The sequence below is a fragment of the Thunnus thynnus genome, chromosome 9 (genome assembly GCF_963924715.1).
Source record: "Thunnus thynnus chromosome 9, fThuThy2.1, whole genome shotgun sequence".
In the NCBI taxonomy this organism is placed as follows: domain Eukaryota; kingdom Metazoa; phylum Chordata; class Actinopteri; order Scombriformes; family Scombridae; genus Thunnus; species Thunnus thynnus.
The window spans coordinates 33,859,460-33,880,743 of NC_089525.1; the positions used below are offsets into that span (position 1 = coordinate 33,859,460).

Sequence of the window (21,284 nt, forward strand, 5' to 3'; positions counted from 1 at the left end):
GAAACTTGCATATTTGTGATGTGTTTTAAATAAAGATTTACATCTTCAGTAGGAACCGACGGGCTCCAAGCTGAGAGCCACAGAGTGGTGGGCAAACAGCGGCCTGTGGGCCAAACGTGGCCCTCCAGGAAAAACATATTCGGCCCACTGATGAAACCTGAAATTTCAACTTTCATTAAGACGTCAAAAACCAAAAAAGGTTTAACAATGTGTTGTATTTTAAAAGCTTGTTATATTATCCATTGTGTTAAATAAATGTAGTGGAGCAGCAGTGGTGTCCGTCCACGTGATCTCTGAGTGTGAAACGCTCACCTGCAGCTGCTCGTTCGTGGTCACGGTGTCACTTCCTGTTCTGCTTCTGTCCCCAGAGAACAAAATAAAGTTAACAAAGTAAAAGAAGCTGCACAATAAACATCACAATAAGAGTCATGATGAGCTTCAACATGTCCATATTTGATCTGTTTATTTTAAGCAACAGTATTAATTGTGTATTAATTTTAATATCAGTTTATTTACCTTCTTAAACTTCATAAATAAAAGTAGTGTCCTTCCTGTCTGAGTTCACTTCATCACACTTTCTCACCAAACCACCATCGACACAAACAGAACAACAACAACAACAACAAAGATGCAATTTGTTCAACTTTATTGAGAAAAAAAAAACAAACATCAGAGCTATTAGTTGATCAATCAGCCGTTGAGAGCTTTAAGTTTCATCTTCAGTGCAAAAAGAGGAGAACAGTGTTGTGGATGATGGATGAACTAACGGCTCTCTCGTCTAAAAACAAACCAAAAAAAAAAAAACCAACAAAACAAGAAAACAAGAACAGAAAAACCTCAAAAAAAGCTGTCGTCATTTCTTTTAAACTCGGACAAAATCTGTTCTCAGCAGCACAAGAACCAATCACTGACATGCATTAAATTATTATTTATTCATATTATCCTGCAGCTTTTATTTATTTGTAACAGTTCTCTGTTCGGGGTCGGGTCTAGCAGAGACCAGGCTGGATCCTGGTTTGTGGTTTCTGTTTTTTTTTTTTGCGGTTGGCACGTTGACAGCTCCGAGTCTTCAGCCCTTCGCTTGTTTTTAAATCAAAAAAAAAAGAAAAGTTTTAAAAGCGTTTGGATGAATTTAAGTTGAGGATGGAGACAAAAATGAAATCTGAACAAATTGCTGTTATTGGCAGATGAGAGGGGGGCGGGACAAGGGGGGGGAGGGGGCGTGGCCCGATGAGAAAAATAAAGTTTATTCCAGCAGAAGGAGGATCACATGGCGTATTTCTGAGTCCAGTCCTGAGCTGTCTTGTTGTACCTGCAAGACAACAAAACAACAGTCATCATCATCATCATCAGCTGGTTAAAAAGGCTGAGAGGAAGATGCCATGCAGACACACGCACGCACGCACGCACACACACTCACAACAAACAAACAAACAAACAAACAAACAGCTGCATGAACAGAGCGCCGACTGACATCTGAGCATCTCCTCCAAACAAACAAATCAACATCTAAGAGTTAAAAACACAACAATCACATCCGCAGATTCATTTTATTTTATATATAAATAAAAACATTAATTAACTTTTTTTATCATTATGATCCTAAAACAAACGGCTCTTCTCATTTCTCTATTTTGTGCCTCCTCGTCTCCTCGTCTCCTCTCTCCTCCGTCCTCCTGCCCGTCACCCAGAAACCGATCTCAGCGCGCCGTGTTTAAGGACGTCTCGATTCAGAAAACACATCTCGAGGAGAGAGGAGGGAGGAGAGAGGAGAGGAGAGAGGAGGGAGGAGAGAGGAGAGGAGGGAGGAGGGAGGAGGGAGGAGAGAGGAGAGGAGGGAGGAGACAGGAGAGGAGGAGAGAGGAGAGGAGGGAGGAGACAGGAGAGGAGGAGGGAGGAGAGAGAGGAGGAGAGAGGAGAGGAGGGAGGAGACAGGAGAGGAGGAGGGAGGAGGGAGGAGAGAGGAGAGAGGAGAGAGGAGGGAGGAGGGAGGAGGGAGGAGGGAGGAGAGAGGAGGGAGGAGGGAGGAAAGGAGGGAGGAGGCTTGCCGGAGGAGCTATAAGCGAGGATACACAGGTGTTTCCTTTGTGGAAGTTTTTTGACACGTGATAAAAGAGGCGTCACACAATAAAATATATAAAGGATGTGTGCGTGTGTGTGCGTGTGTGTGTGTGTGTGTGTGTGTGTGTGCGTGTGTGCGTGTGTGTTAAATAAAATATAACAATATATGACATCCGTACATTCTTGTCATGTTGTCATTTGAATTCAAAGTAAATATATAAGTTGTCATGAACACTGTTCTGCTCTTCTGTCAGAGGCTGTAACACAACTACAGACAGATGATGCAGCTCTGCAGCACGTTTATATTTAATCGACATGACGGCTGTGAAGCGAGGACGTCTCATTTTGTTAAATGTCTGTTTCCTCGACTCCTCTCTCCTCATGTCTCCTCCTCCTCGCCTCCTCCACTCACATCTCAGGTGGGAGAGACTGAGATGCGAGGAGAGGAGGTGAGGAAAGGAATCGAGGATGTACAAATTGAGAAATGAGAAGAGGGGAAAATGTTTTTAAAGAATTAAACTCAGATAAACAACATTTAAATCCTTTCAACACACCGTCCTGCTGCCAGAAACACTCCGCCGCTGAAAATAGTCCCCAACAAACGCACCATTTCATTTTTATTACTATTGAATGAATCTATATTCATGAGTCTCTGCCACTCTTCTTTATTTCCAACAGTCGGGTTTGTTGTTTGGTCATTTGAATAAAAAGACAAAGTTCATATTCTGCTGTTTCTCTGTATGATTTACTGAAGGGTGAAGAGGGTTGTGTTTTCCTCCACCACAGTCACATGACAGCGGAGGTTCCTGCTTAATCAGCAGATTTAACATTCAGCAGGTTTGTTTGACTTGAACAGGAAGTGAGATGACGAGAGAGATAAACCGGAGCTTTGTGTTTCTGTGGGTTGTTTAGTTCGACGGTATCGGTCTGAACTGGAGCTCGATGTTAGTAACAGTCCTGTAGATTCAGCCACTCAGCGTCTGTGGAGCCATGCTGCTTTCATCAACGTGCTTTCAGTCAGCTGAGTCTTACCCTCACAGCATGGCGTACTTCTCTGTCCACTCCCTGGCTAGTCTGTTATACCTGAGAGCAAGCAGCAGGACACTCTGCTTCAATACAGCTGCTACTGACTGCAGCCCCTCACCCTCACTGCAGCCCCTCACCCTCACTGCTGCCCTTCATCCTCACTGCAGACCCTCATCCTCACTGCTGCCCTTCATCCTCACTGCAGCCCTTCATCCTCACTGCAGCCCTTCATCCTCACTGCAGCCCTTCATCCTCACTGCAGACCCTCACCCTCACTGCAGACCCTCATCCTCACTGCAGACCCTCATCCTCACTGCAGCCCCTCATCCTCACTGCAGACCCTCACCCTCACTGCAGCCCCTCATCCTCACTGCAGCCCCTCACCCTCACTGCAGACCCTCATCCTCACTGCTGCCCTTCATCCTCACTGCAGACCCTCATCCTCACTGCAGCCCTTCATCCTCACTGCAGCCCTTCATCCTCACTGCAGCCCCTCATCCTCACTGCAGCCCCTCATCCTCACTGCAGCCCCTCATCCTCACTGCAGCCACTGCAGCCCCTCATCCTCACTGCAGCCCCTCATCCTCACTGCAGCTCATCACTGCAGCCCCTCGTCCTCACTGCAGCCCCTCGTCCTCACTGCAGCCCCTCACCCTCACTGCAGCCCTTCACCCTCACTGCAGCCCTTCATCCTCACTGCAGCCCTTCATCCTCACTGCAGCCCTTCATCCTCACTGCAGACCCTCACCCTCACTGCAGACCCTCATCGTCACTGAAGCCCTTCATCCTCACTGCAGACCCTCATCCTCACTGCAGCCCCTCATCCTCACTGCAGCCCTTCATCCTCACTGCAGACCTTCATCCTCACTGCAGCCCTTCACCCTCACTGCAGCCCTTCATCCTCACTGCAGCCCCTCATCCTCACTGCAGCCCTTCATCCTCACTGCAGCCCTTCATCCTCACTGCAGACCTTCATCCTCACTGCAGCCCTTCACCCTCACTGCTGCCCTTCATCCTCACTGCAGACCCTCATCCTCACTGCAGCCCCTCATCCTCACTGCAGCCCCTCATCCTCACTGCAGCCCTTCACCCTCACTGCAGACCCTCATCCTCACTGCAGCCCCTCATCCTCACTGCAGCCCTTCACCCTCACTGCAGCCCTTCATCCTCACTGCAGACCCTCATCCTCACTGCAGCCCCTCATCCTCACTGCAGCCCCTCATCCTCACTGCAGCCCCTCATCCTCACTGCAGCCCTTCATCCTCACTGCAGCCCTTCATCCTCACTGCAGCCCTTCATCCTCACTGCAGACCCTCATCCTCACTGCAGCCCCTCATCCTCACTGCAGCCCCTCATCCTCACTGCAGCCCCTCACCCTCACTGCAGCCCCTCATCCTCACTGCAGACCCTCATCCTCACTGCAGACCCTCATCCTCACTGCTGCCCTTCATCCTCACTGCAGCCCTTCATCCTCACTCTTTAAATGAAACCTTCCAGGAACTTAAAGTCCTTTTTCTGCATTCATGTTTGTGTTTCTACCACATTTATTAAACCCATGAAGGATGAAAAGTTTTTACTGACTAGAGGAAACAACAGCGATCATGTTGTTGTATCTTTTTACTGATGTTTGACTTTCATGAATGAAAAGATGATCTGCTGACTGTTTGATGGTCTTAAACATCATTAAACCATCTGCAGATAATGTTTACTGAGCTCATCTATTAGTCGATCAACAGAAAATTTATTGACAACTGTTTTAATCATTGAGTTCTCAGGTTCCTGCTTCTCACATGTGAATGTTTGACGGTTTCAGTCTTTCAGGTTCTGAACGTTTTATAGAAAAAACAATGAAGCCAAACTGTGTTTTAACGTTAATTAACTGTAAACGTTCGTCCTTCATCTTAATATGACACTACATCACTTCCTGGTTTTATGAATGAAGCAGCAAACAAGTTTCTGTGTTTGATCAATCAGCAGCTGTCAGTGCTAAAAGCCCCGCCCCCTTCAGTTCCTGGACTTTTCCTCTGGAGCAGGAAGTGTTTTAATGTTTCTAACTATCCTACAGGAAGTGTTTTATCCTACAGGAAGTAGGTCACAGGAAGTGTTTTATCCTACAGGAAGTATGTCACAGGAAGTATTTTATCCTACAGGAAGTATGTCACAGGAAGTGTTTTATCCTACAGGAAGTACGTCACAGGAAGTGTTTTATCCTACAGGAAGTACGTCACAGGAAGTGTTTTATCCTACAGGAAGTACATCACAGGAAGTGTTTTATCCTACAGGAAGTGTGTCACAGGAAGTGTTTTAATTTTTCTAACTATCCTACAGGAAGTATGTCACAGGAAGTGTTTTATACTACAGGAAGTACGTCACAGGAAGTGTTTTATCCTACAGGAAGTACGTCACAGGAAGTGTTTTATCCTACAGGAAGTATGTCACAGGAAGTGGTTCCTCCGCAGGTTTAGTTCCTCTCAAGGTTCCTGGTGGAAACGTCCTGAATCTTTTATTAACAGCAAATCATCATATTTGAGACGTTGGATTCAAAGAAACTTTGACAGTTTTGCTTGAAAAAAGACAAACGATTAATAAAAAAGTTGCTGATTATTTTCTGCTGATCGACTGATTGATTACTGATTGATTACTGGACTAATGGCTGCAGCTTCAACCTGCTACATGACGCTGATCTGATCTTTGATCTTGAAGCAAACTTGTAGTTTATAGATGATCTGAAGCAGCCGATGAGTTTATCTGTTGGTTTGTGACTGTTGATGTTTTTATCTTTTAGATGTGAATCATTTATGAACTATATTAAACTATATTAAACTATATTAAAATGAGATGAAAGGTTTAAACTCACCTAACAGGGTCTGTTTTGTAGATGCGGGCGATCTCTGGCACTAGCGGGTCGTCAGGGTTCGGGTCACATAACAGAGAACAAATGGACAAAAGGACTGCAGACAGGAAGCAGAGTCTCAGTGTCAAACATCTTATTACAACATGTGATTCATTAAATCCTTCTTGTAAACAGAATCATCACAGCCTGTAAAACACTTCATGACTCCAGTCACATGTCTGTCATTTATGTTAATGAGTCACAGCTGAACACCAATCAGCAGCCAGCAGCACCACCTGCTGGATCAACTCTGACATTACACAGATCTCTACAGAACATTATTAAACATCATTAATACTGTCAGAAATCATAGAAAGAATCTTTACAGGCTGGAACATGAACATGAAAGTGTGTCTTTATATAAGAATCATCAGTCAGCCTGAAGCACAAAACTACCAAACTGGTTTTCACACTCGTTCTGATTGACAGATCAACATCTAACAGCCTCAACTACACACTGATGGAAGAACAAGAAATAATAATAATGTGAAAAATGTGTAAAACTTTAAAATTTGCAATAATTTCTTCATGTTCCCTCAGTGATATCTGTTTATTCACTGGTTCTGGATGTTGTGGATCTTGGCTGTTTCTCACCTTTAGAGATAGTTAATGCTGGAGACCACTGTGATCTCAATATATCCAAGCAGATGCTGCCATTACTGTTAATATTTGGGTGATAAATTCTTGTTGTGAAGGCGACCTGATGGAAGGAAGAAACAGACGGTTCAACACATCAGAGAACATTCAGTCAGACAGAAGTGATTCATTCAGGACGTCTGTTGTAACAGATCCGTTAAAGATCACAATAAGACGCTTCGTTCACATCACAAAGCAAATATCACACACAGACACAGGCTTTAAAGGTTCACAAGTGTTTCCAGTGTTAAAACAAGTCTGTGTGAAGCTTCTATTCAGCTTCAGCAGTCTGAGTTAGTCATATCAAGTGGATATCTGACACATTTACAGTCTTTTTAGCATCAAATTCCCTCTTTGTGTTTCCTCGGACAGTGTTTCCCTGTTGAGCTGCAGGTGGAAGTATAGTAACAAAAAGAGGAACTTTGGCACTAAAGACTGTAACGTTGAAAGATATCTACTTGATTTGACTCATTTGGACGCTGAAGCTTCATATTAGCTTCAGATAAACTTTGAAATACATTTTTGTCCTCCATCACTTCCATTGTAAGGTCATTATGAAGGGATCTTCTAATGGTCAGTATGAACAGGAGGAATGATTACAGCAAGAAAAACAGCTTTAATGTTCATTTGACTGACTGTTGGTTTAAGACACACTTCAGTGTTTCCCCTTGAATGTTTTTCAGGCCTGGTGGTACAAACCAAAAAAAAAAAAAACCCTAAATGGCATATTCACGCAGTCGGCTTCAGTCAGCTGGTCTGCAATTTTCATTCAAATTTTTGTTTGCTCGGTAGATTCAAGACTTAAAACAAAGTGTTCACAAGGACAGGATGACTGAATAAGCTTCTTCCACTTCTGTATCGTTTGTTTGTCCGTCAGCTGCGTTATTAGAGCTTTTTCTCTTTTTAGGCGGCGCTATGCTCACGTTAGCTAACCTGCATCCCGTACACTCTCTGATAGCTGTGGCACTCCGTCACATCAAGAGTTTCCATGGCAACGACACAGAGGCTCCTGAACACTACTGATAACTGATTTCTGGATGACTGTATTTTGTTGTACTATTACAGAAGAAACACTGCACTTGAAAAAGTGTGAACTCGTCCTTTAATCAAACACCCCTGAGGTGGAAATTATACATTCAAGTTTTGACAGCATTCTTATCTCCACCCGGTTACTGCAGTTACAGTCAAATCAAGCGCACCTGCAGAGCAGCCGCCCCACACTAAAGCGACCAATAGACAGCCGAGGTTATACGATCATATAAAGAGTGTTTTAGTGCAGGAAGTGATGATGTTGGACTCACTGACCTTGGGTGGTTTGAAGGGATAATCTGTAGGAAAATGAATGGTCAAGAAAAATACTCCTCCCTGGTAGGGACTGTCCGGCTGCACAGAGACACACAGAACATCAGTTATATACAAACTCATCTATAATAATAATAATAATAATAATAATAATAATAATAGAGATACAGTTACACAACCATCAGTTTGATACTTACAGGCCCCATTATAGTAGCCTGCCAATGAAACACTGCAGAGACAAAGAGGAAGATTCATCATGTTCATCTATTCTGCTGCTGAGACGTTCATATTTACATGTTTATATATGAGAGAAGAAAAAAATAACATCATCTTACTGTCTTCACCGACGGGGCCAGCAGAGCACTGAGCCGGAGGATCTCTGGACAGATCAGTTAGCTCCTGGAGGACAGGAGGAGGACAGGAGGAGGACAGGAGGAGAACAGGAGGAGGACAGGAGGAGAACAGGAGGAGGACAGGAGGACAGGAGGACAGGAGGAGGACAGGAGGAGAACAAGAGGAGAACAGGAGGAGGACAGGAGGAGGACAGGAGGAGGACAGGAGGAGGACAAGAGGAGAACAGGAGGAGAACAGGAGGAGGACAGGAGGAGGACAGGAGGAGGACAGGAGGAGGACAAGAGGAGAACAGGAGGAGAACAGGAGGAGAACAGGAGGAGAACAGGAGGAGAACAGGAGGAGGACAGGAGGACAGGAGGAGGACAGGAGGAGAACAAGAGGAGAACAGGAGGAGGACAGGAGGAGGACAGGAGGAGGACAGGAGGAGGACAAGAGGAGAACAGGAGGAGAACAGGAGGAGAACAGGAGGAGAACAGGAGGAGGACAGGAGGACAGGAGGACAGGAGGAGGACAGGAGGAGAACAAGAGGAGAACAGGAGGAGGACAGGAGGAGGACAGGAGGAGGACAAGAGGAGAACAGGAGGAGAACAGGAGGAGAACAGGAGGAGGACAGGAGGAGGACAGGAGGAGGACAAGAGGAGAACAGGAGGAGAACAGGAGGAGAACAGGAGGAGGACAGGAGGACAGGAGGAGGACAGGAGGAGGACAGGAGGAGAAAGAAAATAAAGAGGAGAAGGTAGAAATGATTAGAATCTCATGTTTTGTGGATTAAAATGCTTCTAAATTTCATTAATTTACAGTTTTAAGACTAAAATGCTGATTCGAGACTTTTATCACCAAACAACAAAGAGTCTGACTGAAGACGAGCTGGGATTATAAATCTGTCAGTATCAGTTTATCACAGATGAAGACATGTGAGGACAGATGTTTGACCAGCAGAGGGCGCTGACAGCTTTATTCTAACAGGATTAACAGCACAGATTAATATTTACTCCTGTAACACTGATAAACAAATAAATAAAAGAAGATAATTGATGCAGCAGAAACGAAGACATCTCGTCAGACCTGACACCTACATTACCCACAATGCAACTGGAGATTGGGGTGCCTTATGGTAGAAAAAATAATCTGCAACTATAATATAATAATCGTTTAAGCAAAAATACCAAATATTTGCTGTTTGATTTGATTTGTGTGTTTTTATTTGACAGTGAACTGATTCTGCTGGTTGAACAAAATAAGATGTTTAAAGATGCTGGAAACTATAAACATCATATGGAAAAAATGATGAATCCATAATGAAAATGATCTATAGTTGCCATCTAGTCTCCTGCTGCTGGTTTTACACTCAAACTATTTCCAGTTTAAACTGTCAGCTGACTCCCACACAAACCAGCTGAGCTGCTTCTGTCAGCAGCAGCGAGCAGCTGATCTCATCTGACAAGCAAAGGTTAACTGCTAACTGCTAGCCTGCTAACTGCTAGCCTGCTAACTGCTAGCCTGCTAGCCTGCAACTATAAAACCTTCAACATCCAAGTCGTTGACATTTACATGTTGCATCAGTTTATCCTGAACAGACTGACGGTGTTTAGTTTAAAGACATTTGAGGACGTCAGGTTGAGAAACATGATCCACATTTTTCACCATTTTCTGACATTTTATAGATCAAACAACTAATCAATTAATCACAAACATAATTGACATTAAATCAATAATAAAAGTAATCGTTAGCTGCAGCTTTCGTTCAGTTGAGAGTTAATGACACAGAAACATGAAAGGTTCTTATATGGATGTTATGAACAGATTTCTGTTTTTTAAGGAGTAAAAAAGCCTTTAGATAACAAATGACCATTAAAAGTTATCCTGAATTTAAACATTACAATAAAGTTCATTTTTCAGTATAATTCAGGGGCTTCGTCACTTAGTGCGTGTGATACATTTATGGATCGTTATGATTTTTAGTAAATGTTTTCACCCTCAAAGCGTTCATTGGTCAAACACCTCCAACATTACGTGTTGTTCAGTTTTTCTTCTTTGTGTGTTCTGACGTCTTCATCAGTTTATTCTGAGTCTTTAATATCCAGACTACAGGAAGGACTGTAAATATTTCCACTTTTGTTTGAATTTCCGGTGTTTTCTATCGACAGAAACTCATTTCAGCAGTTGACAGGTTTGTTTTTCAGCATGAAGAAGAATAAAGGATGAGTATTGATAACTAACTGCTGGTCAGACAGACTGGAGGAGACAGTCAACACTGATGAGCTTCATCACGTCTCTGTTCTGCTGTTTTCTGCTTCTCTCTGTCAAACTGAACAGTAAACTGATTCTCTTTCAATACTGGAAATTATTATTATTCACATTCTTCACTTTTCTCCTACATTATATTCTATTATCAAGAAAAGAAATGGCAAATTAATCAATTAGAGCTGCAACTAACAATTACTTTCATTGTTGATTGATATGCTTCATCATTTCACCTGTAAACTATAAAGAAAATAGTGAAAAATGTTGGTTATAATTACTCAGAGTCAAAGCTGGTGTCTTTAAATGTCTCCTTATGTCTGAACAACGATCCAAAACCCAAAAAGATCCGTTTCTCCTCAGAGTTTACGTTGGCTACATATAACGGTTCAAACAGTTTATATATGAAAAGGAAAAACATCAAATCATCATATTTAAGAAAATTACTGAAAAAAATATTGAATTATGAATTATTCTGTCACAGTGCTTAACAATTAATCAACTAATCGTTGCAGCTCTAAAAATCAATAATGAAAATCAACAGTTGCTGCCGACATTAAACTGTTTAGTCCATAAACATGTCAGCAGGTTGAAGAGTTTCTGACCTCTAGTGGCGCCACGGAGGACGTCGTTTTATTGTTTTATGAATAGATATGATGAATGTTCACATACATGCAGGTGATGCTACAGACTGGCAGTGTTTCAGTGTTTCTCCCTTTCAGCTGATTCACAGGTGACGCTGAAGAGACCAAAATGACGACTGTTACCTCGGAAACATCATTTAAATACTAAAGAAATATTACTGAAAACAAGAAAAAGAAAAAGCTTGTCAAATGTTTCATGTTTTCATTTTATGAGGAAATTAAATTGAAAATTAGTTGGAGCTCAGAGACACACGGTGAGTTCTGCTGACAGTCAACTAGAACAACAACAACATGTTCAGCATGACGTCTTATTTACCTGATGAAGGATTTAAGCTGCTTTGTTCTGTTCCTTACTCTTTTAGAAGAGCTGCAACTAATGATTATTATCATGGATTCATCTGCCAATTACTTTATCAATTAATCACAGACTAGTTTTAATCTCCAGCTCCACCAGTGACTCCCACTATCCTGCCATTAAAACCTGTAATCTACCAACATTACTGAGTCAAACAAATACTTCAAGTTAAACTCTTCTTCTTGTAAAGAATTGTAGTCTGTCTGTAAGCTGGTATACAGTCGACCTTCATGTTGGTCATTGATTATATAGATATTCTTACTGTTGTTCTGCCCCATCAACACTACAGCAGTTAAAGTATCGTAGTGCTTCATGCTTCATCACTAACGACAGACTCACTGTTGTCTGTATCACACAGTTGGTTCTTTACAAAGAAGGAAAAAGCTCATGATATTCATCTAAAAAGCCTCTAAACTAGCTCACATCTCTTCTGTCATTTCAATCCTGTAACTACAGAAACATGACCCAGTAAGTACTGCAGCTCAGATATCCCTCAGGTACTGGTGGAACTGGTTTCAGGTGCTCTGCACCTTTTCAAACTGCCCTCAAACTCAACGTCTTTCATTCCTCTTCAGTTCCACACGTGTCGTACTCGTGATCATCGCTGGGAGCAGAACAGGAATGTTTTCTCCCGTCAGCAGCTGCACTCAGTAAATCTGATATGACATGAACAACATGAATCCACAGTTTACTGGTAGAACTGGACATGTGAAAGCTACAGATGCTGCAGAGATGCTTGACAGACTGCAGCCGTTTACATTTATCATGTATCAAAATTAACACTCGCCATTCGCCAAATGCAGGTAAATGTAGTGTTTGGTGAGTAAATTATGGAGACCATCTGCCGCTCAGACCAGTAGGAGAAAATGTTTTTCCTACACGTGCTGGTGAAAGCTGCTGGTTTACTGTCACTCCAGTCTGATAGATCTGCCGCGCTGCGTCGTGTGTCGTACGGAACTGCATCAGTCATCAAACCCGCGATTTCTGGTTACAGTACGTGAGTATCTGCTAGCTATGTAGAGATTTATTGTGGGAGTGGAGTCGTCACATCCGCTCTGTGAATGTTTGTGATAGGTGCAGGCGGCTGTGGACCCCCCCCCAGGTGCTGCGTCCAGGGCTTCCAACCCCCGAGAGCTAAGCAAGAAGATGGTACTGCTCACGCAGCAGCAGGCCGAGGAGACGGCTGCCTTCCAGGAGGTCATGATGGACATCATCTCAACCAGGCTGAGTCTGAGACGGAGGCAGGAGGAAGAGGAGGAGGAGGAGGAGGAGGAGGAGCTGCTCCTGCTAAATATCTTCTGCCTTCTGCTTAGAAACGGTGAAATCACAGCTCACAGCAGCTCGACGATATCGTCTCTGGCTTTTATTTCATATCTAGTGTCGGCAAAAAGTGTCGGTGCTCGTTTCCAACCAGTCGTTAGCGTAGTTAGCACGCATTAGCTCGGAGGGCTAACTTGGCTTGTTTACTATATGATGTGAATGTTGCCGTCACCCTCAACGTCCCATCGAACCGCATTCAAACATCTGACAGTTCAATAAAGTGTTGCTTGTTGCCACACATATAATGTACAAGTAGTAAATAATTATAATAATAATAATATATATAATAATAATAATTATAATAAGTATAATAAGTATTTTGTTAATCATGATCTTTCTGGTAAATTCAATTCATTCAATTGAGACATAAAATAACTCTTATCATTGAAACTCATGTCATGTTTCTGTTGCCAGATTTTATATAATAGTTTATAAGAACAAAAACAAACAAATAGCCAAATCTTTGTATTAATCTGATTGACCTGATAAAGTTCTGAGTCTGGTGCTGCAATGATGACATGTGGTAGAAAATAATGACACAAAGGACTAAAAGTGTTCAGTGATGGATTTTCAAACTTTAAATCTCTACATATTTCAGCTGCTGCTGTCTTTACATTAATGTGACGTCTGCACGTTACTATAATACTGAATCACATATGAGACCAAGATGACATGTTAGAGTAATAATAGCAAACTGAAATAGCAAAAAGCAATTTATTATTTTGGCCGGTGAGTTTTTCCATCTAGCAGCCACGTTGGCAGGTGAGACTGAAGTTAATTTAGGATCCTGTACAGTATGAGAACCAGTCAGAGGTGAAATGAGCTGGCACAAGAGGTTTATATTGTCATATGTAAGCAAAATTACTGAAATAACCTTCAGAAAAATGATTTTATGGTGTTCAGTGAATGTGTTGCTGTTGTTAAAGCAACAGCATAATTAACCAAATTAAATTTAAGACATTTTTAACATCTTGTTCATGGTCGTGTCAACGTTAACGGCAGAAGTCTACCTGCCTTTATTAGTGTTTATCAAATATCAACAAAGACTAAAGTTAACTGTCATGTTTCATCTTTATTAAAGTAAATAAAACAGAACAAGGTTGTCCAGTTTTTTTGCTAACAGTGGAACAGACTCTCTACTGATGACTAATACATTTTTTAAAATATTTTTTTCCATTTCTTCCACTCTAAGCTTCCTGATTTCCTTCTTTAATATTTCTCCTTCAACAGTATTTATGACGCTCCACTGATTCCTGTTTGACAACGCATCACATGACCAGCCTACTCAGTTCCTGATTGGTCGACGGCGTGGGCCAATATGCTCCGATGTGTGAAAAGAGTGATGCTGCGTGCCAGAGAACGAGAACATCATTTATGACACAAAGACATTTTTTTATTTTATTTTGTCCATCGAGTCAGTGAGTTTCTAGATTTATTAGCCCAACGTTGAGTTTTACTTCCTCAGAGAATCAGATGATCCTGACTGGAAGACCAGTAGCGACAATAAGGTCGATCATATTTATTAAGAACACACACATTTATATCATATTTTGTCACTATTTCTCAGCTTTTTATAACAATAATCCAGAGTAACACAATCAGTCAGTGAATCTGGATGCAGATAACAACAGTCTCACTGTAGTTTAGAGATGAAAACGTCTCCCGACAGCCGCAAACACGTATAAAAAACAACTAATCTTACTGTCTACAGCAGGACAGACACAATATTCAACACCTTTAGACAGGAAGTTTAACACTTCAACAGCCTCTAAGAGTTTTTATTGGGAGGGGGACTGAATTAAATGATTTAAGACTTGTGAGGACCTGCAGATACCTGAACTCCTCTAACTGTGGAGGCTCATGACAGACAAAATGGAATCAACTATAAAACGCAGAATATTGTGGAATTTGCCAAAATGTGGATGCAATTTAGTAACAATCAGAGTTTTCTGTCATTATGAAACTCAGACGCAGCACAGAAGTGTTTATTAACAGTAACTAAACCGAATGAACAGAATAAAAACTCTACTGAGTCTCTGCTGAGTTTTGGTGTCATTTATGGTCGTGTTGCTTCGGTCCTCACCGAGGGGGGGGGGGGGGGGGGGGGGGGTTCCCCCCCCACACACACACACACATAAACACACACAGGTCTGTTCTTTACAGCCTCTACAGTCTAAATAACTTTATTCAGTGTTTGTCATTAAAGGGAAACTATTTTTATTGACTATTTTCTCACATTTTACAGACCAAACAATTAACTTAATTAATGTTTTATTAATTATTTAATTACAGATGAATTGATGAGAAAATAAGTGTGAATTAGAGAATGACATTTATTTGAAAAGGCTGAACTTTAGCCTCAAACTGCAGCAGTTCACATGTGAAGCAGGATTTATTGATGTGTAAGCAGCAGGTCTATTTTTACTCGGCCAGTCGTGGGGACAGATCAGGATATAGCCGCGGGGGGAGAAAACACACACTGCTGCTTATAGGACGAGGGGTTTGTATTTCCATCTCGCAGGTCTCCCTCAAGCCAAACTGGTATGTGACACACAGGCTCGGCACACACGGCTCATCTTTCAGGACGAGAAAACTATCCGGCAGCAACGAGGCTTTTTAAGATCCGGCCGGTCGGGAATTCAGACGCTCGACTGTGACTGAAGCAGCTGACGGATCAAACATTACTGACTTACTGGTCATCCTCAACATGGTTTCACTGGTCTGTTCATCAATTCACTGAAAATGAGCTTGTGTTCCACTAAACATGTCACATCCAACACTTCCTGTCTTGTAGTTCTACTGTCCTGCAGACGTGAAGGAGCCCAAACATCAGTTTCTATCTGCTTCACCTTCCTGTCAGACTGGGAACTACACTGGAAAATGTTTAAATACCAGTGTTGATGCAATACTTTCTACAAAACAATACTTCTGATATTCTCAGGAATGTTAATCATAGTTTTTCTTCCAGTTTTTAACAAGAACTCTGTTTACATGAAATAAGAGTCTGAAACTTAAAATGAAGAAGTAAAACTCAACAACAGACACATTTCAGTGAGCATGTTGAGGTTTTACACTCAGCACAACATTTACCAATTTTAGACCTGCAATCATCCAGCTCCAATACTGAACATGTTTGAGTTGTGGGTAAAACGTCGTCTGATCACAACGTTTTCTGGACCAAACAATCGATTAATCAAGAAGATAACTGACAGATTAATCAATAATGAAAATAATCCTTAGTTGCAGCTCGACACATATTTATAGTTTGAATGTATCTGTTCATTAAACTGAGCAATGAACACTTTGAGGGAAAACTATGAAATTCAGGAAACATTTAGACGACAGTTGAAAAGAACAAACGTCGTTCATCATCTGTCACATCAGATCCAATAAGAACACGATGTACTTTTGAATTATTGGCTCCATTTTGGACTAAAATGGACAAATGTTGGAAACTGTTTATCAAACTATGATTGATTTTAGTTTTATATGGAGGTATGTGAGTGAGCTGGAGTAAAGGATGAATACCTGCTGAAGATACGACTGCTAGCTTAGCTTAAACATGTTCATGTACAAACTGTGTTTTTCCTCCATTTTGTATGAATTATGTTTATCTTTTCTTTAAATATATTGTAAAGCACAATCTACATGTACAATGTGAAGTGTTTTTCACTCCTATAAAAGGTTTGAGTGTTGGTCAGACAAAACATCTGAAGACCTTCTTTGGACTCCAGGAACTTTTCACAGTTTTTTACACTAATGCATTAATAACAAATCACTAAAATTATAGACAGATTAATCAATAAAGACAATAATAGTCCTGAATACAATACATATACATAATCTGTTATAACATAACTATATTTGATTTAAAACACATTTAACAGCTGTTAAACTTCAAGAATATAAAATAAAATTTCCAAATGTATAAAACTTAAGATTTTATTATAAACAAATCTACATTCAGGAAAGAAAGATATCTAACAGTTTTGTTTTCAAAATATATCAAAATATATCTGAATGCAGTGGAAGAAGTATTCAGATCCTTTACTGCAGTAAAAGTACCAATACTGCAATGTAAAAATACTCCATTAGAAGTAAAAGTCCTGCATGAAAAATCCAGTAAAAGTACATAAGTATTATGAGCTTGATGTAGTTAAAGTATTGCAGTAAAAGTACATAAGTATTATGAGCTTGATGTAGTTAAAGTATTGCAGTAAAAGTACATAAGTATTATGAGCTTGATGTAGTTAAAGTATTGCAGTAAAAGTACATAAGTATTATGAGCTTGATGTAGTTAAAGTATTGCAGTAAAAGTACATAAGTATTATGAGCTTGATGTAGTTAAAGTATTGCAGTAAAAGTACATAAGTATTATGAGCTTGATGTAGTTAAAGTATTGCAGTAAAAGTAGTGGTTTGGTCCCTCTGACTGATATATTATTATATATGACATCATTAGATTATTAATAGTGAAGCATCAGTGTTAGAGCAGCATGTTACTGTTGTAGCTGCTGGAGGTTGAGCTAGTTTACACTACTTTATATACAGTTAGCTAGTTTAGTCCAGTGGTTCCCAACCTAGGGGTCGGGCCCCTCCAAAGGGTCAGCAGATAAATCTGAGGGGTGGTGAGATGATTAATGGGAGAGGAAAGAAGAAAAAACAAAGTTCTGATACACAAATCTGTTTTCAGTTTTTGGACTTTTTCTCTAATCTTTGATTTTTGCTGAAATATTGGATCATTTGAACATTTATTGAAATGAAAGCATGTGAGAAGTTTAGAGGGAAAAATCACTATTTGGTGGAGCTGTTAACAACTCATAGACATGTGAAATGTGACCCCGACTACACACTGCTTTTTGTAAGACGTCAAAAGCCAAAAAGGTTGGAAACCACTGGTTTCATCTTTAACAATGTGTTGTATTTTAAAAGCTTGTTATATTATCCATTGTGTCAAATCTTCATCTGAAAAGTATAAAGTATAATCACATGGAAATACTCAAGTAAAGTACAAGTACCTCAACATTGTACTTAAGTACAGTATTTGAGTAAATGTACTTAGTTACTTTCCGCCTCTGCCGGAATCACTTAAACATGTTGTTAAAATAAATATTTATTGACTATAAACTTGAAAAGAGAAATTTGAGGGTCAAAACAGCTCAGACTTAAAATGACAACCGACAGTTGAACGGCAGCCAAACCACAGTCTGATCAACATGTTCCTAAATATGAAGATATGATGATTAAATGAGTGAAAACAGAAAACAGAATATTTGAGTTAAAGGCCCGACTGAGACTGAAGCTAAAGCTAACATCAGATCAGTAAAATGAACCTTTGTTTGATTTGAAACCACCCGCCGCGGGGGGATTTCAGCCTAAAAACTGCCTTAAATACCATCTACCTATATAAACACAACACCCAGAAATATATTCACAGTTCCTTCTACAAACTGACATCCCAAAAAACGAAACCAGAGCAATAATCTGACGTTTTATGTCAAATGTGTCATCAGCAGCAGCTGGTTCTGTGAGGCTAACGCAGCAAGCTAACGAGCTAATAGTGCACAAACATACGTTTAAAACAAAACATATTAAGAATTTGGTTGAAATTAAATGTGAAATAAGAATCCGTTACCTTGGAAATTCGTTTTAAAGCCATCGTCTCTGCGTGAAGGGACCGGCTGTCGAGGAGGAGGAGGAGGAGGAGAAGGAGGAGGAGGAGGAGGAGGAGGAGGAGGCCAGCTAGGTGACGCTAACTAACTAGCATCTAGGACTTTGCTAGCGTTTGGTTTGCGGCGCTAAGCTAGCAGGCTTGGCTATACACACAACGGTTAAACTGTAGATTTCTTTTTAAATCGCGTCTTTTTCGCCGACTAACAGCTCAGTCTGGTGACTGACTCTCCCGCACGTCAGCCCTGACTTCAGGCTGCCACTCATATAACAGACCGGACCGACCGCAGCGGCTCAAAATGTCTTCCGTTACACACAGACAGCAGCTGTCAGGCACCGGGAGCAGGAGGTCTCACTCTGACGCTGTTTCCAGCATGGAGGAGGTCTCACTCTGATACTGTTTCATGGCACCGAAAAAAAACCCCAAAACAACATGGTGGATGACAGTTCTATCTGCAAGTTTAACCTGCTAAAATTAATAAAAATAAAAATATGCTTGTAATTTTTTTTGTTGTTTTCTACGACGGAGTGTTGGAGTCATTGTTAGAGAAAACAATCAGACATTTTGAAAATAAAGTTGTTATATTTTTTTTGAAAAAAAAAATTAGAGAGTAAAGCAGTGTTGAAAAGTAATTGAGTACATTTACATTTACTGTACTTAAGTCGGCTATAATTTTGAGGTACTTGTATTTAACTTGAGTTTTTCCATTTTCTGGTACTTTTTACTTCCACCTCATTACATTTTAAAGGGAAATATTGTACTTTCCACTCCAATAGATTTATTTCACAGTAATAGATTCTAGTTACTTTCAGATCCATATTTTATACGAAAAAGTTGTAATTATGAGAAAATAAAACTCATAATATCACAAGATATAACTGTAATTTTACAATAAAAAGTTGTAATAGAACTACTTTGTAATTTTATAAGAAAAATATGTAATATATTTTAGAAAATACAGTAATATTTAATCATAACATTTCATCAGAAAGCTGTAATTTTATTTTTCACAAAGTTATAATATTTTAAAAATAAAATCGGAAATGTAAGAAAGTCAAAGTATAATGTTAGTAATGTTATAGTTGTAATTCTATGAGAAATGAGTCAAATCAAGTAGATATCTTTCAACGTTACAGTCTTTTTAGTGCCAAAGTCCCTCTTTTTGTTACTATACTTCCACCTGCAGCTCAACAGGGAAACACTGTCTGAGGAAACACAAAGAGGGAATTTGATGCTAAAAAGACTGTAAATGTGTCAGATATCCACTTGATATCTATGTCTATATCCACTAACTCAGACTGCTGAAGCTGAATAGAAGCTTCACAGAGACTTTTAAATGACTGTGTGGACACACTGTGGATTTTGTCCTCCATCACTTCCATTGTAAGGTCATTATGAAGGGATCTTCTAATGGTCAGTATGAACAAGAGGAATGATTACAGCAAGAAAAACAGGTTTCACTGCTCATATGGACACCTGACTGTTAGTCAAGTCAAGTCAAATTTATTTATATAGCACATTTCATATGGCAAGCATAAACTCAATGTGCTTAAAAACAAGTAAAGATCATACATAACAAATATATTACATTAACATTACATATATAAAACAAATAAGATAAAACATAAAATAAGAAGATGTTACATAAATAAAAACATGTAAAAACATATAAGACAGTATAAAAAAATCATTATCATTGTTAAAAGAAATAACAATAATAATACTGTTTCTAAAAAGGAGGTTTCACCCATCAACCTAACTAAAAGCTTTTAAAGGAAGACACTGTTGTAACAGACCTGAGTTCATGTGGTAGAGAATTCCAAAGAGTAGGACCTTGTTGTTTTAAGACACAAGTGAAAATTGTGAACTTGTCCTTTAAGTCAATGGTTGATGAACATTTTTAATCCAGAGACTGAAATAAATGTGGCTAATTTAAGGTTTGCTGGAAATCAATAATAACAGTAAATCCAAAGTTTCAGTAGTGAATGGATACTCGTATCATTATCATATATGTGAATAAGTAAATTACTGTAACTTGCAGAAGAAAAAATAATTAAATCTTAAATTGGTCTGATTTTGATCATCATAATAATCTGTGATACAGTTGCAGTGAATGACTGGACTAAATAACAGCTGAGTAGATGTGGTGGACTGTTTCAAATGTCTCCCAAACTAGTGGTATTATGTATATTTCTGTGTTTGTGTGGCTCTGGTTGGTGTTAACAGTAGAAATTATTTTCTGGTCAACATGTTTGGATCCAAACCAACAATGAACTGATCTACTAACAAGTATTGTGTGTGTATCAAAGCCTGATATATCTTATAAAAACATGTCAGTGAGTCACACCGCTGCACATGTTCCTCCATCATGAAGGCAGCTGCTATTGTAGTTTGTAGAATTTGTACTGAGGTTCTTTATAATGTTGTGAAATTTATATTGTAGTATAAAGTCCAGAGGTTGTGATCTGCAGCACAACAAGCTAGTAAACAGAACTGTGTTCCTGCACATGCTCAGTGGCGTCTGCCTTACACAGAACTACATTATTAGTCTTGTCTATTGGGTTTGTTGACAATAAATATAGAAAATCACCAGAATTATCCTTAAATTTGGAGAACTGTATTGTAAAATACACAGTCATCCCACAAGGTGTGTTATAGCGCCACCTTCAGATCCAAAATGCACCAATAATAATAAACTCAACTGTGTTTTATTACTTTTCTTTTGTACACACACATACATCTATAAAATCATATTTTCATTTCAATTCAAAGGTTTATGTTC

At 40.0% G+C, this 21,284-nt stretch overlaps 1 protein-coding gene and 2 long non-coding RNA genes across 4 annotated transcripts; 2 read left to right on the forward strand and 1 right to left on the reverse strand.

Annotated features, from left to right (window-relative positions):
* Positions 1-629: 629 nt before the first annotated feature.
* Positions 630-18,880, reverse strand: LOC137188640 (ubiquitin-conjugating enzyme E2 2-like). Of its 2 annotated transcripts, XM_067598218.1 has the most exons (8): positions 18,467-18,880; positions 8,254-8,317; positions 8,116-8,147; positions 7,922-7,999; positions 6,575-6,680; positions 5,945-6,038; positions 3,094-3,144; positions 630-1,312 (listed from the first exon to the last, which is right to left on the reverse strand). In XM_067598218.1, exons 1-7 carry the CDS (start codon positions 18,488-18,490, stop codon positions 3,096-3,098), a joined length of 447 nt encoding a protein of 148 aa, XP_067454319.1. In that variant the 5' UTR covers positions 18,491-18,880; the 3' UTR covers positions 630-1,312; positions 3,094-3,095. The 2 variants fall into 2 exon arrangements, with proteins under 2 accessions (XP_067454319.1, XP_067454320.1); XM_067598219.1 differs by lacking the exon at positions 3,094-3,144 and having other exon boundaries at positions 18,467-18,876.
* LOC137188643 (uncharacterized) lies at positions 5,034-5,666 on the forward strand. Its single transcript, XR_010929461.1, has 2 exons — positions 5,034-5,133; positions 5,219-5,666. It is a non-coding gene; the product is annotated as an uncharacterized lncRNA (long non-coding RNA).
* On the forward strand, positions 12,107-14,921 carry LOC137188642 (uncharacterized). Its single transcript, XR_010929460.1, has 3 exons — positions 12,107-12,509; positions 12,587-12,830; positions 14,063-14,921. It is a non-coding gene; the product is annotated as an uncharacterized lncRNA (long non-coding RNA).
* Positions 18,881-21,284: the final 2,404 nt, after the last annotated feature.

Bases quoted from the DNA above. Each gene is read 5' to 3' on its own strand.
- LOC137188640 (XM_067598218.1), bottom strand. From the start codon at position 18,490: ATGGCTTTAAAACGAATTTCCAAG. The intron at 8,148-8,253 runs GTAAGATGATGT...TTGTCTCTGCAG, and splicing joins TGGCCCCGTCGGTGAAGACA to TGTTTCATTGGCAGGCTACT. The intron at 3,145-5,944 runs GTGAGTTTAAAC...GCTTGCTCTCAG, and splicing joins TACAAAACAGACCCTGTTAG to GTATAACAGACTAGCCAGGG.